This window comes from Tauraco erythrolophus, chromosome 15, assembly GCF_009769465.1.
Source record: "Tauraco erythrolophus isolate bTauEry1 chromosome 15, bTauEry1.pri, whole genome shotgun sequence".
In the NCBI taxonomy this organism is placed as follows: domain Eukaryota; kingdom Metazoa; phylum Chordata; class Aves; order Musophagiformes; family Musophagidae; genus Tauraco; species Tauraco erythrolophus.
Genome location: NC_141479.1, coordinates 23,148,332 through 23,161,385, shown reverse-complemented (window position 1 = coordinate 23,161,385; position 13,054 = coordinate 23,148,332). Strand labels below are relative to the sequence as shown.

The 13,054-nt window shown below is 43.7% G+C and overlaps 2 protein-coding genes across 3 annotated transcripts; one reads left to right on the top strand and one right to left on the bottom strand.

Annotated features, from left to right (window-relative positions):
* Positions 1–11: 11 nt before the first annotated feature.
* KARS1 (lysyl-tRNA synthetase 1) lies at positions 12–10,903 on the bottom strand. 2 transcript variants are annotated; one of them, XM_086621052.1, is made up of 14 exons: positions 10,822–10,903; positions 10,009–10,159; positions 9,640–9,805; positions 9,140–9,233; positions 8,690–8,876; positions 8,391–8,516; positions 4,959–5,078; positions 4,555–4,717; positions 4,286–4,459; positions 3,454–3,539; positions 2,680–2,765; positions 2,235–2,361; positions 442–585; positions 12–141 (listed from the first exon to the last, which is right to left on the bottom strand). In XM_086621052.1, exons 1-14 carry the CDS (start codon positions 10,881–10,883, stop codon positions 55–57), a joined length of 1,773 nt encoding a protein of 590 aa, XP_086477178.1. In that variant the 5' UTR covers positions 10,884–10,903; the 3' UTR covers positions 12–54. The 2 variants fall into 2 exon arrangements, with proteins under 2 accessions (XP_086477178.1, XP_009981857.2); XM_009983555.2 differs by lacking the exon at positions 10,822–10,903 and adding an exon at positions 10,631–10,722.
* Positions 10,904–10,940: 37 nt separating this feature from the next.
* TERF2IP (TERF2 interacting protein) lies at positions 10,941–12,981 on the top strand. Its single transcript, XM_086621053.1, has 3 exons — positions 10,941–11,469; positions 11,508–11,659; positions 12,083–12,981. Exons 1-3 carry the CDS (start codon positions 10,941–10,943, stop codon positions 12,524–12,526), a joined length of 1,125 nt encoding a protein of 374 aa, XP_086477179.1. The 3' UTR covers positions 12,527–12,981.
* Positions 12,982–13,054: the final 73 nt, after the last annotated feature.

Here is a 13,054-nt window from a genome sequence, read left to right as displayed (position 1 = left end):
GGAGACAGGAGCAGAGAACGGTGCGTTTATTCAGGGTTCGCGCCGCCCCGGGCTTCACACAGAGGTGCCTTCGCCGGGCTGGTCGGGCTGCGCCTCCTTCTTGTTGTCCTCCGGTTTCATGGCCGGGAAGAGCAGCACCTCCTGCGACAACGGACACCGTCAGCGCGCGCGGCCGCGCCCCGCGAGCGAGACCCCGCGCGCAAGTCTCGCGAGAGCAGCCCTCGGCCGCGCTTCCCGGCGCCTTCCGCAACGCCAGCAGGGAGCGCTGCCGCGCCGCAGAGATTTGTGCCCCTGCTACAACGGAGCGCTTTTGTGAGGGGGAATTCCCAGGGGGGTACACCGTCCGCTTCTCGTTTGGTTAGCGAGACGGCCCGCCTGGCAGAGTCTCATCCCTGCGCCCTGACAAAGCCAGCAGTAGGCACTGCCGGCCCTAGCGTTTACCTTGATGTTACTGGAATCTGTAAGGAACATGGTGAAGCGATCAATTCCCATGCCCCAGCCAGCTGTAGGAGGAAGCCCATACTCCAGTGCTGTGCAGAAGTTTTCATCAATAAACATGGCTTCATCATCACCTGCAGCTTTTGCCTAAATGAGAAAATAGTAAAAAGTGGGGTGTACAAGACCTAATAGTACCACTTAAGCTAACTCCTACCAAAAAAGGGGAATACTGATATTTGTAGTAGCCATGTAACTGATGAAACCAAGTAACGGATGCAGGAATCTCAGCACCTGGAGAACTGTGGAGGTCACTTGCACAGGTACTTCCAAAATAGCTCTAGGCTCGATTCTTTTCTCATCTGTAACTTTCCTTTCTAGACAAAGGCCCAGGCCCTTCATTCAGTGAAAACTATCTCCAGGGCCAAATGGCAGTAGATGACAGTGCAGTAAACTGCTTTCAAAGGCTCCTCAGGTTCTTTATTGCCTGCAAACCCCCCTTTAATGTTCGCGGAAACAACTAAGAAGTATAATTGTTTGAATCCTCAGTAGCTGCTTCATGAAGCAGTTTTTAAGGATTCCTTTTTTTCCCTTAGGTAGAAAGATTAAAAAACCCTACACTGAGATGGTAACTAACGCATCTGACCCTGACAGCCTCCAAGTGCCAAAAGTCAAAGTAATAAAAACGCAGACTAGCCAACCTCTCAAATTTAGAAAATGCCAAGTTAAATGTTGAAACAACACTTTTGCTCACACAGTTTCAAGGAAGACTTTGCAAAACACTGTTAAAACAAACTTTTCTGCCTGAGTCTGAAATCTTGAAACATTAACTGCCATCCTTCATCTCAGTCTTCACCTTCAGTTTTCAGGCGAATTTTCATTCAATATATATAAACATATGTCTGCAAAGTCTGGGTATAATCATGACAGACAACTGCAGCAAACATATACACAACAGACCAAAGGTGAAAGAAATCTGTAACGTTGTTCATTCTGACTGAACATCTTGAAATTTACTATCAAAAGTTAGTTAACGTTAAATCTGTTTTCCTGGTTTTGACAATGATTTCATCCTCTCAGGTGCTGTGAAGCCATTACAAAGAGTAGGAAGAACTAGAACTCTGTTTCTGCAGACCACATAATCTGACCTCAATCATGTGTGGGCACACGTGCATTCATGGATGTGTATACCTAATTAATAACAAAATCAGTTTCAGTTACTCTTTTCTGAGCCTTATCTAGAGAAACCCAGTACTATAAATTTGCAGGCCTAACAATTTCCAGTCTGCAGCTCTATTCTGTGAGCTAATAGTAATAGTAATAACTCAATTCAGGAAATTAGGCTATTTCTTACACAGCATTCAAACTCTTTCCAGACATGAAAATTTATTTAACAACCCAGAAGTATAATGTTGTATGACTACATAAATGCTTAATTGGGGAAAAATACCTTTCAACGTGAGTAAGATAGAGAAAACGCTTTGCGCGTTTGGGTTTGTGGGTTTTTTTTTCAGATTAGTACTTCAAGCAGAATAGAAGGGAAGATGTTCCAAAACAAAGTCACATCACTAAAAAACTACTCAACAGCAGCGCTTGGATTTGTTTACCTTAGAGAGCAAAGTTCCTTTAAAAGGAATTAAATTTAATGACAGACTTTCAACTTGAGTGAGAAACACTTGCTCTAAGTATTAACAACCCTTCTCAGCAGTAGGGACTAACACCAGATTTGGAACAGATATAGGAAATAGTCTTTGCTTACATGCCTGTACCATTGATTCACTGTCAGCAATGCACCATACCTTGGCCTGATCCTCAAAAAGCTGCCGCTGCCGGAAAGGATCATTAAGTTCTGTGTACGCATTGCACACCTCCTTCTTCATTACAAAGAGTTCGAAACGTTCTGTTAGTCCTGGATGAGAGCGATGCCTATGTGAAGAAGAAAAAACAACCATACCTTAAAATAACCATCTTTACAGAAGCAAAGAGCACATACATTACTTCAGGAGGACGGGCCACACTTGGCAGTAACAGCTTTCGAAATTTCAAACTACTAAGCATCAGCACACCTCTTCCCTGGATGATGGGATTCACAGCTCGGGAGCCAATGTCTATCTTGTTTGGTGTCAGAACACACAAACTAGTACACAACATCAAAATTTCTGCTTTCACACTTGTGACTTTATTTTTTTTCTTTTTAATAAAGTAGAGGGTTTAAGACTTACACACTGTGTCTCATACTCTTACCATTTGGCTAGAGGACTCATGATCTGTGGGTGATCACAGATGAATGTAGGGTTGATACAGGTGACTTCCAGGAATTCACCAACTAACTGGGAAAACGAAAGCAAACAATCATGCAGAGTATGATATCACTTTCCTAGCACTGCCTTACCCAAACATCCTACTTCCCTCTCTTCACTACTTAAGAAGGTACCGTAAAACTGAAAAATTTCCCAACTAATAATTCCTGATCATGGTAATGTCTTCATTTCAGAGAGCGCGTGTCTCCTAGTTGGATAAGAAAAATGGCATAGCAAAAACTGTATTAAAAAAATAGTAACATAATTCAACTTGCACATAACAACAAAGACCAATAGGAAAAGCACCAGAAAAACAGCTATCAGGCAATATTTTGGGCACAAATGAAAAGAGCTAATACAGTTGACAGAAAAACTATATGGTAAGCTTACCAGTTTGATAAGGCATATACAACAGCACGGTTTTCACAGACAAAACTGACAAGATAAAGCATCTGCTTTAAGCACAAAAGACTAGTTATCAAACTAAAACCCTCTAGTGCTCACATTAAGCAGGCATCAGTAAACCGCATTTTGGTGAAGACAACACAAAAAAAACCCAAACATTTTGACACAGCAAGTCTTCTCACTGTAATACAGAAACAGCTGAAATGCATTTCAGAGTGTTTTTTCAGATGCAGCTTTTGCTCTGAAGAGACTTCTGTTGATACAGATATATCCTCCAAGACACTAGGATTATAAAAACACCACCTTTACTTACTCTGTCAAGAAGCCTGGCTGTTGTCCTGGGAGGTGGACACTCAACATCTCTCTCTGTACAAAGGTCATCAAAGAACCTGCGAGTTTCTGAAATTGTTGCAGACAAAAAATGAGAAAAGCCATCCAGGCAACCATGTTTTTTTCTTTATGCATCCTTCAACATGTCTTGGAGCAATTTATAAGATCTTAATGGAATACATCATGGAAAACATGAGCTTAAGTGTCAATCTGCAAAAAGAGTGTTTGTTTTTTAATCAGTTTACATAAAATGTAAATTATTTTAGATTTCAGAAACTGGACAACAGTTAAGCACAATCCCACGTGACTGCTGAACATTATTATTGGGGCAGGGGGGGAACTGAAAAAAAATAAAAATAAAAATCACTAAAAAGTGTATTAATTTGTTTCCTCATAGCTCTGGATTCCAGGAATAAAATAGCACAGGCACACATTTTGAAGAAAGCCCAAAACAACCACACTCCTAACCTATGATCACAGGCATGGAGACTCAACTGCACAAAAGAAATAAGAAATAAAAAGCTGAGTCTCTTCAATAGATCAAGAACTCCCCAGATCATCATGCCTCTCAAGTATACAGCATCGCATACAGTCAACAAAGGAAGAGGCAAATGAGTCAGATCCAGCCAAAGACTGCAAGGAATGAAAGGCTTCTTTCTGAACTCTTAGGTAGCAGATAAAACCAGAGAAAAGCAATATGATGTGTCAGTAACACCTCAATAGAGCAGCTAACAGACTGCAGGCTGAGAACTCGAGACCTTCTGCCCTCTTTCTGTTAAGGAAGAATTACAGGACATTCATACTCAATATCTAACCTTCAGTTTCAAAACACTCGGCTGATGGAAATTTCACTCCTAGGACCTTCTCCAGATCATACACCATGCTAATTCGTCGGAAGGGAGGGGTAAAATCTATTTCATAGGCCTGTCCATCTTGACCATCTGGATGATAAGTGATCTTGTAACCTCCAGTAATATGTTTAACCATCCCTACAAAAGGAACCTCAAGTTTAGAAGAGTATGCCACATAATACGCAATTCTTCAGAGATTTGTACTGGTTTTTAATTAATATTGCATACGTCACCTGAAAGCAAATTCTCTGTAATTTCCATCAAGTCATGGTAGTCTGCATAAGCCATATAGAATTCACAAGTTGTGAACTCGGGGTTGTGAGTCAAATCAATGCCTTCATTCCGGAACTGACGCCCAATTTCATATACTCTGTCTATGCCTCCAACCACCAACATCTAAACAAAAGAAAATTCCAGTAAACACACTAGCTTTTTCAAAAGAACTATAGACAGCTCAAACACACACAACTGCAATATGACTTTACAAATCTCATTGAAGATACATTTTGTTTCCTCCAATTCAATGAATCCACCTTTCTTCATGTATAATCCTAATTTTAGATGCATTTGCTTCTTTAGAATAGAATCAGAAGAGTCTGGAGAATATAGGCTTAGCCATGAGGAACTTTTATTTTACCTTATGGTAAAGCTCTGGAGCGATTCTCATATATAAATTCATATCCAATTCATTGTGGTATGTGATAAAAGGTTTTGCCACAGCTCCACCTGGAATTATATTCATCATAGGAGTTTCAATCTGTAAAATAGAAACAATCAAAAAAATTAATTTAACAGTAGAATAAATATTTCCAGGCTCCTACCTCAATGCCCTGCTTTCATCTAAGCTGTTTCCAAAGCAGAAGTCTGTAGATCAAGCAAACAAACAAACCTTTGATCAAGCAAGCAAAACGAGTAGCTGTGATGAAAAATCTCTGTATTTCATTTATTGTTTGATATCCCAGTACATGAAAACAATTCTGAGCTAAAGAGCACTTCTCCCATGCAGTCAGTAAAGACAAATTACTTAAACTATTTGTTGCTATCAAGAATCATGCATATTTACTATAAATGCGAACCTGCTGGGTTCATGTTATCAAAGCCAGGAACTGGGCTGTGGCATTGTCACAAAATCATCTGTTTACATTGCAGAAAATGAAGTTCAACAAGGCCAAGTGCAAGCTCCTGCACCTGGGTCAGGGTGATTCCCAATATCAGTACAGCCTGCGGAATGAATGAATTGAGAGCCACCCCGCAGAGGAGGATGTGGGGATACTGGTGCGTGAAAAATTGGACATGACCGTGCAGTGTGCACTTGCAGCCCAGAAAGCCAGTCGTATCCTGGGCTGCATCGGAAGCATGGCCAGCAGGTCGAGGGAGGGGATTCTCCCCCTCTACTCCACTCTGATGAGGCTCCACCTGGAGCACTGCATCTAGCTCTGGGCTCTCCAAGTACAAGAAAGAAGTGGACCTGTTAGAGCGGGTCCAGAGGAGGGCCATGGAAATAAATGGTCAGGTAACTGGAACACCCCTCCTCGGAAGAAAGGCTGAGAGTTGGGGTTGTTCAGCCTGGAGAAGAGAAGGATTCAGAAAGATCTTCTTGCAGCCTTTCAATATATAAACAGGGCTTATGAGAAAGGTGCAGAGGGACTTTTTACCAAGGCCTGTAGTGACAGGACAGGGGGAAACAGTTTTAAACTGAAATAGGGGAGACTTCGACGTAAGGAAGAAACGTTTTATAATGAGGGTGGTGAGACACTAGAACAGGTTGCCCAGAGAATTTGTGGATGCCTCATCCATGGAAGTGTTCAGGGTCAGGCTGGATGGGGCTTTGAGCGACCTGATGTAATGAAAGATGGCCCTGCCCATGGCAGGGGGGGCTGGACTAGATGATCTTTAAAGGTCTCTTCCAACCCAAAACATTCTGTGATAAAATCCATTTGGGCAAGAGAGCGAGCTATTTCATAAAACTTATGAGAAGTAGCAGCCTTCCCAGTATCTTCTCCAAATCATCGCTTATGCTGTAAATTCTTTAGGATAGCCTCCGTAACAAAGCTGTAAAGTAGTAATCTTGAAAGAAATGAAATGCCATGGATACTGCAAATTTCGCAAAACCTAAACAATTTTAGTAATATTGCTTTTTTGGGGGAAAAAAGATTGTTTAACATTTGGAGCATTCAAAAACATATGGTGGTGAGAATGGCTGGGAATATACAGAGACATGGAAACATTTTTAGACAAAAAGCTGTTACTGATCTTCTGTACGTATGGAGAATCCTAAAGTTCAACTGAATCAATTTCAAGGAGAAAAAAGATCAAATCAATCCACTGCAGGCTTCAGTGAATTGATTTAGTCCAAATCATTACAAATTTTCTTTTGCAGCAGCTGTATTTTCTTAGATTTGCTTCAAGCAACATACACTATCAACTCCATGAGAAACAGACTTCAGTTTAATGTCTCTTGACATTGAAAAAAGTAGCTACAAATAATGAAAAAATGGAGAAGCAGAATGATTTACAACTCAAAACTTGGCTCCCTACACAGAGACCTGGTGGAAGCAGCCAAACAATTTTCTAATTGATTCTGTGGGATATGCCACATTTTAACTCCTGTGCTTGCACACCAGCTTAGCTTTCATGTTAACGCAAAGAACTTCAGTATGCCTGTCTATATCCTCTCATCTTAGCATCACAAATTAATTCCCTGTTACTGACCTAGAAGTATGAAAACAGGTATTTTCACAACAAAATTTCACAATTCACAACAGAACTACTTATAGCCATACAGAAGGGGAAAGCTTCCACAAAACAGAATGAGACTCAGGGCTTCTGTGAAAGAACAACGGTCAGGGCAAAAAAAAGAGAAGTCAATGTGTGATGAAGAGTGATGAAGAGAGAACAAGGATGCAGCTAGAACTTAAAAAAGAGCATAATTTTTGTAGGCTATGAATTAATACAGCTCCCTAAACAAGTATTTAATGGGATTCTCCAAACAGATCTACACTATAAAACAAGCTGAGCTACAGAAAACAGAAAGCAGTCAGCATCCAAGACAGTACTGGAATCAGAAATAAAGTTTAACTGATGATGATTGAACTAACAAGCTGTAATGGTTTAGGCCGACAATCAGCTGAAGAGCACAATACAATACCCATGACAGTTTGGCTAATTTTTCTCAAAATTAACTAGTATCTGTTCATGGCATGACACTACACTGTGCCATATGGAGTACTGGCATGATTGAGCACTGCCTGATTAATGTACCTCCAGACTGCACTCTATAGTATAGTATGACTTCTCTGTCTTTTATTTTATTCTCAACGTTCTCTCCAAGCCGAAGTAACTTACTCCATTATTCCAACAAGTCGAAACTTCATATAAATTGAGGACTCTTATTGTACTTTTTGATTAAGTTATCAGAACAGTAAAATCTGTAAGTACTAGATTAAGAATGATTTGAAAAAAATCAAAAACAAATCAAAGAAAGATGTTAAAGCCATTACACACATGATAAAGATGACACAGCACTGGTTCAGATTCCCACTGCTCTCAAAAAACTAGCACTGGCAGCTTTTGCAGATTCAGTTGATAAAAACTTGTAAATAAACTACACTGAGTTCTAATCTTTCTGCTAACTTTAAAATATAGTCAAGAATCTGAATGCAACAGAGAGCAGAGCTAGTATTATTTTCTCACATGCTACTCTGCAATAGATCTTAAGATAAAACCCTTTTTACTTACAGGAAGTAAAACCTGCATTTACCTCCAGAGGCAAAACACCATTGCAAAGATGTTATTTCCACCTCAATTTACTGAAATAAGGAAAGGACAGCAGTAGTTTGATAAAAGTTTCCTGAGTCATAACCTCACCAACAGAGGAACAGTCTGAACTTTAAAAAAAGCAGAAAGGAATGGCTCCCATTACACTAAACTGATAAAACACACTGTGCTGAGGTAATTATTCTCACTTCCATAAATATTTTGCGTATGAGCCTAAACACAAAGCACCCTTGAAGCTGAGAAGCTCTAAACACATTCAGTATGCAGAGAGAAATAAACACTGAAGCCTTACCTCGAGGAAGCCCAACTCATCTAGAAAGCTCCGAATATACGTAATGATCTTTGCACGGGTTATAAATTTCTGCCTCACATAATCATTAAGCATTAAATCCAAGTATCTCTGACGATATCTAGTTTCCTGAAAAGAACACATATCTTTAGAACAAGCTAGACAAAATGTGCTGCCAAAGGAAAAATACCAAAACAAAACTAATGTTCCTTTGTTGACCGACACAATCAGCAGGTATAAAAGATCATCCGTTCAGACCTATCTGTCAAATTGCCTCAAAGAGTGACAGGTAGGACAAGTACCTTATCTTTGAGGCCAAAGTGAAGATGAGGCAACATGTGCAGGCATGGAGACAACAGAGTTATTTCATAAGGAATAATACTCAGTTCCCCTTTCTTTGTTTTCCCAGGATTCCCCTCTACACCAATAATGTCCCCACGACGCAGCTTGTTGTTAATACGGAAATACTCTTCCTCAGATTTGTAGAGCCTGTAATTACAAAACCAATGTAAGCAGTTTTATTTAATACTCAACATTCCAAACTGTCCTGTAAGTCTCTCCCCAGATCAAATCCTTTAAGAAAGGATTCTTCTAGCAGGGGAAGCCAAACAAAAAATCGTAAGCAAAACACGACCTGGCTGCCTAAGCCACCCCACAGATGAATAGCCTAAGGAGATGAAGGCCCACATATAGATCTCTAGGCCCTAGAATGCAGTTCAGTTTAGAATACTACTGGGAATACCTCTACTTACCTGGAATTTGCCATGATCTGCAACTTGACTCCCTCACCACGAAGATCATAGAAAATCAGCTTCCCTCCAGAGGCACGCTTTGCATGGATTCGACCTAAATATTAAAGCATGCAGGACGTCAGGAAAAGAGTCCCTGGCAGAAAAGATATAGGGGCAAAAGCCACAGTATTATCACTTGGACAAAGCATCGTCATCTCTGAACTGATCACTAACCATGAAAGAGAAGCAGTTAAGCCTCAAAATTAATACCAGAGCACAAAAGACCATATGAACTTTGGGTCGTGGAGCCTATATCACAATCTCATCTTGTAGTTGTAAGGGATGTTGCATGGGTCCACTCAGTCTGAAATGATGCGTCCTGCATAATCTAACACTGCTACAGACTTCATAACCGAGTAACAAGGGATCAGCAAAATTTGAAAAGAGACCATCCCATCACCAAAAGCAGCCAAGACTTGGTTTAGCAAAGCCATCTTTCTGTATCCCAGATTAGCCTTTACCTGCCACTCTCACTGTAATGTCTGTCAGGTGATCTCCTGGCTGCAGGTGACTGTACTTCTCCACAAAATCTGAGAGAGATAAGTCTACATGGAACTTGTGGGGATAGGGATCTTCATTGGTGCCCTTCAGCTGCTGGATTGCATGGCTACGGATCTTGTAGTATTGCTGTCACCAGAAACAAACAAAACCAATTTTGTTAGAAACTGAAAATATTTTACAGGTTGTAAATTAAAACAGAGCTGCCCTTATGTAGGAATACATAGGTCTCTCCCCTTTTAACCATTTAGACATCCTTGAATAAAAAAATCAAATGTAAATCAGTAACATTTATTACCAGAACAGTAATAAGCATGAGGCCAGACACTCACATTTGGATCCAAGCTTTCCTCATCAGCACCAATGTTATTCTCAGAGTCAGAAGTCAAGGAAGGCTTATTTGAATGCTTTTCATTTTGCTCTTTCTGTTTTGCCTCTTTTTCAGCTATTTTTCTCTCTGCCTTTAAACGTCTCTTCAGCTCACTGCAAGAGATGGAAACCAGGTGCAGCAGGTACTCTGACACTTTTACAGGGCAACGCTTGGCAGGATTCTGCCAAAAGCCTACTGTACAAATAACCTTGCCATTTCCCTGGCTCTGCCCAAAAGTCAAAATAATCGTTAAACATTTTTTAAGCATTTTCTTCTTTGAACTCTTTTAGTTCATCTCTTATGAGATGCAAATACTGACAGAAAGTTAAAACTAAATTAAGCATTACATAAACAGGCCTTGAGGACGCACGTCCATATGCCCCAGGACCTTCCGCAGGCCACTTTATGCACAAGAGTCAAGCGACTCCATGTAGCACACAAGTGACACGAGGCAAACTCTCCACTCAAAGAAAAGTCAGGCGCTACTTCGTGAGCAGCCCCCGCGGCTCTTCCCGCGGCCCCGACCGCGCCGGCCGGGACTCCACAAGAAAGCGGCGGGCCCAGCCAGACCGCGGAGCACCGACCTGCTTTGGTCATGAAGCGCCCGGCGCCATCGGAGCGCGGCCGCAGCCCTCCAGGCCCAACCGCGGAGCCGCGCAGCGCCGGGGCTCAGCATGGCGCGCTCCGACAGATCCCCCGGCGGAGATGCGCAGCAGGTCGGCCAGCCACTCGCCTCCCCAGCCCGGCCCGGCGCCACCTGCCCGCCCACCCTCACTTTTTGCTGAGGCGCGACTCGGTCTCCGCCGCCTCGCACACGCGCTCCGCCGCAGCAGCCATCTTCCCAACTCCGACGGGTCCTTCCGGCGCTCCCGCACCTGCGCGTCCGGCGCGGCGATGGCGGAACGCGGGGACGGGGCGGTCCCGCGCTCGCGGTCGGTGTTCTTGTGGGACGATGGGAGCCCGATGCGGTTCTACGTGCGGCCCGGGCTGGCCAAGCTGCGCTTGGCGCCGCTGGTGCTGGCGGGCGGCGGGCGGCTGTGCCGCGTGCAGGAGCCGGGAGCCGTGCTGCTGGCACAGCCCGGCGAGGCGGCGCCCGGCGGGGCCGTCTCCACCGAGTACGTGACCGAGTGCGTGGAGCGCAACCGGCGGCTGCCGCTGGAGCCCTTCCGGCTGCCGGCCCCGCCGCCCGCGCCGCCCGCTGCCCTACCGCGCGGACGCCTCGCCTTCACGGAGGCGGAGGACGCTGAGCTGCTGCGGGCGGTGCGCGGGCGGGGCGAGGCGCGGGCGGCCGGCCGAGCGCTCTGGAAGGAGCTGGAGAAAGCCCGCCTGACGCGGCACACCTGGCAGGCCATGCGCGACCGCTACCTGCGCCACCTGCGGCCGCTGCTCGGGGGTGAGCTGGGGGCGGCCGGCGGGGCAGAGCGTGGCTGCGGGGCGAGGGGGAGGCTGATGGGCGGGGAGGCGGGGGCGATCGTGGCCCCGGGCCGCGCTGCGGCCCGGCAGTCTGTGCCCGCGTGTTCCCGCGTGTTCCCGCAGAACCCCAGCGGACGGAGGCGCCTGCACAGAGCACAGGTCTCTTCGAGGCAGCTAATCGGGAGTTTGAAAGCCCGGAGGTGAGCGTCCAGGGCCGGCACGGGGTGTAGCGTTGCTGCTGCAGCTTCTTCGCACCGCGGTGCCGCCGAGAGCGCGCTGCTCGGAGTCGGCCTTCCCGGTTGTCACAAAGCAGCGTAAGGGTAGCGCGTTTAAATTACTTTGCACCATGATATCCCTTCTGCTGTGGCTAACTGGGAGCTTCATATGAGCCGTGAACTATGTGGCTTATGATGAATAGCACCTTGCTGTGGCGTATTTTCTTAGTTTGATTCCCTGCCCAAGTTAACTTGAGGAAATTATATATATTACATAGTATATGTATTATATATGCTATATATAATATACTGTAGAGTCACAGTGGAAGGTGGTTGGGTAGCGGTGATAAAAGCAGCTTGCCAGAAAATACCATGTGTAATTGGTGACTCTGCTTGTCTTACTTTTAGTCAGGAAGTGACGCTTCAGACATTTCAGAAGAACTTTCAACACAAGATGGAGAGGAAAAGTCCCCAGGAGAAACAGCATCTGGTTTGAAAACTAGACCAGAGGACTCTGCTCTCCCTGACACTCAATTACAAAGGGAAGAAAGACCAAGGAGTACTTGCTCTTCTTCCAGTGTGGTGGGAGAAGTAGTAAAAACTATGCAGCACTTCATGGAGAAGTTCAGCATGGACCTCTTCACTGTTACACAGGCCTTTCTGAAAAACAGTGGTGAAGTGGAGACTACTTTATACTTTCTGCAGACAGGGCAGCGCTTGGATGGGTACCCTGTATGGAGCAGAGAGGATGATTTGGAATTGCAAAAAGATGATGAATGTGTCAGAAATAAATTGATAGCAAAATTTGGAGCTGAAAATGTAGCAAAGAGGGTAGCATTTAGGAAAAGTTAGATAGCAAGCAGAGGGGAATAACCCATCTAGGCCTGTGGCAGGAACTTTAAAAACCAGTCATTTCAGAAATGCAAATGTAATGGAAAATGCGATGCAACATTCTAAAATTTCAGAAATACTTCAATTTTTTTTACAAAAAGCCTATTTGTATTTGATTTTTATTTGTATTATTAAGTACACTAAATTTAAAAGTAGAAAATTATGAAGAGAAGGGTTCTATACAGAATGATGTTTTCACTGAAATTTGCTTTAAAGCATGTATCTACTATATAAACCAGCTGACAGTCCTATCTGTACCTTACTGCATACAAAGGATTTTGAATAGGTGTTGGCACCAAAATCTGACAATCACTTTGAGTGCTCTAACCTGTAATGCATTATTAGTGCACAATAGCAGCCTGCTCTTTGTCACGTGTCTTCAGACTGTTGTGGCTGATCATTTAATAACCTCCTCTGCCAGTGCTGTTATTACGGTTTTTTTTTGGTTGTTTGTTAATGAACCTCGATTAGCAGCAGACATTTGGAGAT

Excerpts from the sequence above, each read along its gene's own strand:
- KARS1 (XM_009983555.2), bottom strand. The coding sequence starts at position 10,722 with ATGCTGAGCCCCGGCGCTGCGCGGCTCCGCGGTTGGGCCTGGAGGGCT. Across the intron at positions 8,517-8,689 it reads ACTTTGGCCTCAAAGATAAG|GAAACTAGATATCGTCAGAG; the intron begins GTACTTGTCCTA and ends TGTTCTTTTCAG. Across the intron at positions 586-2,234 it reads TTTTTGAGGATCAGGCCAAG|GCAAAAGCTGCAGGTGATGA; the intron begins GTATGGTGCATT and ends TTTCTCATTTAG.
- TERF2IP (XM_086621053.1), top strand. The coding sequence starts at position 10,941 with ATGGCGGAACGCGGGGACGGGGCGGTCCCGCGCTCGCGGTCGGTGTTC. Across the intron at positions 11,470-11,507 it reads GGCGGCCGGCGGGGCAGAGC|GCGGGGGCGATCGTGGCCCC; the intron begins GTGGCTGCGGGG and ends ATGGGCGGGGAG. Across the intron at positions 11,660-12,082 it reads GGGAGTTTGAAAGCCCGGAG|TCAGGAAGTGACGCTTCAGA; the intron begins GTGAGCGTCCAG and ends TCTTACTTTTAG.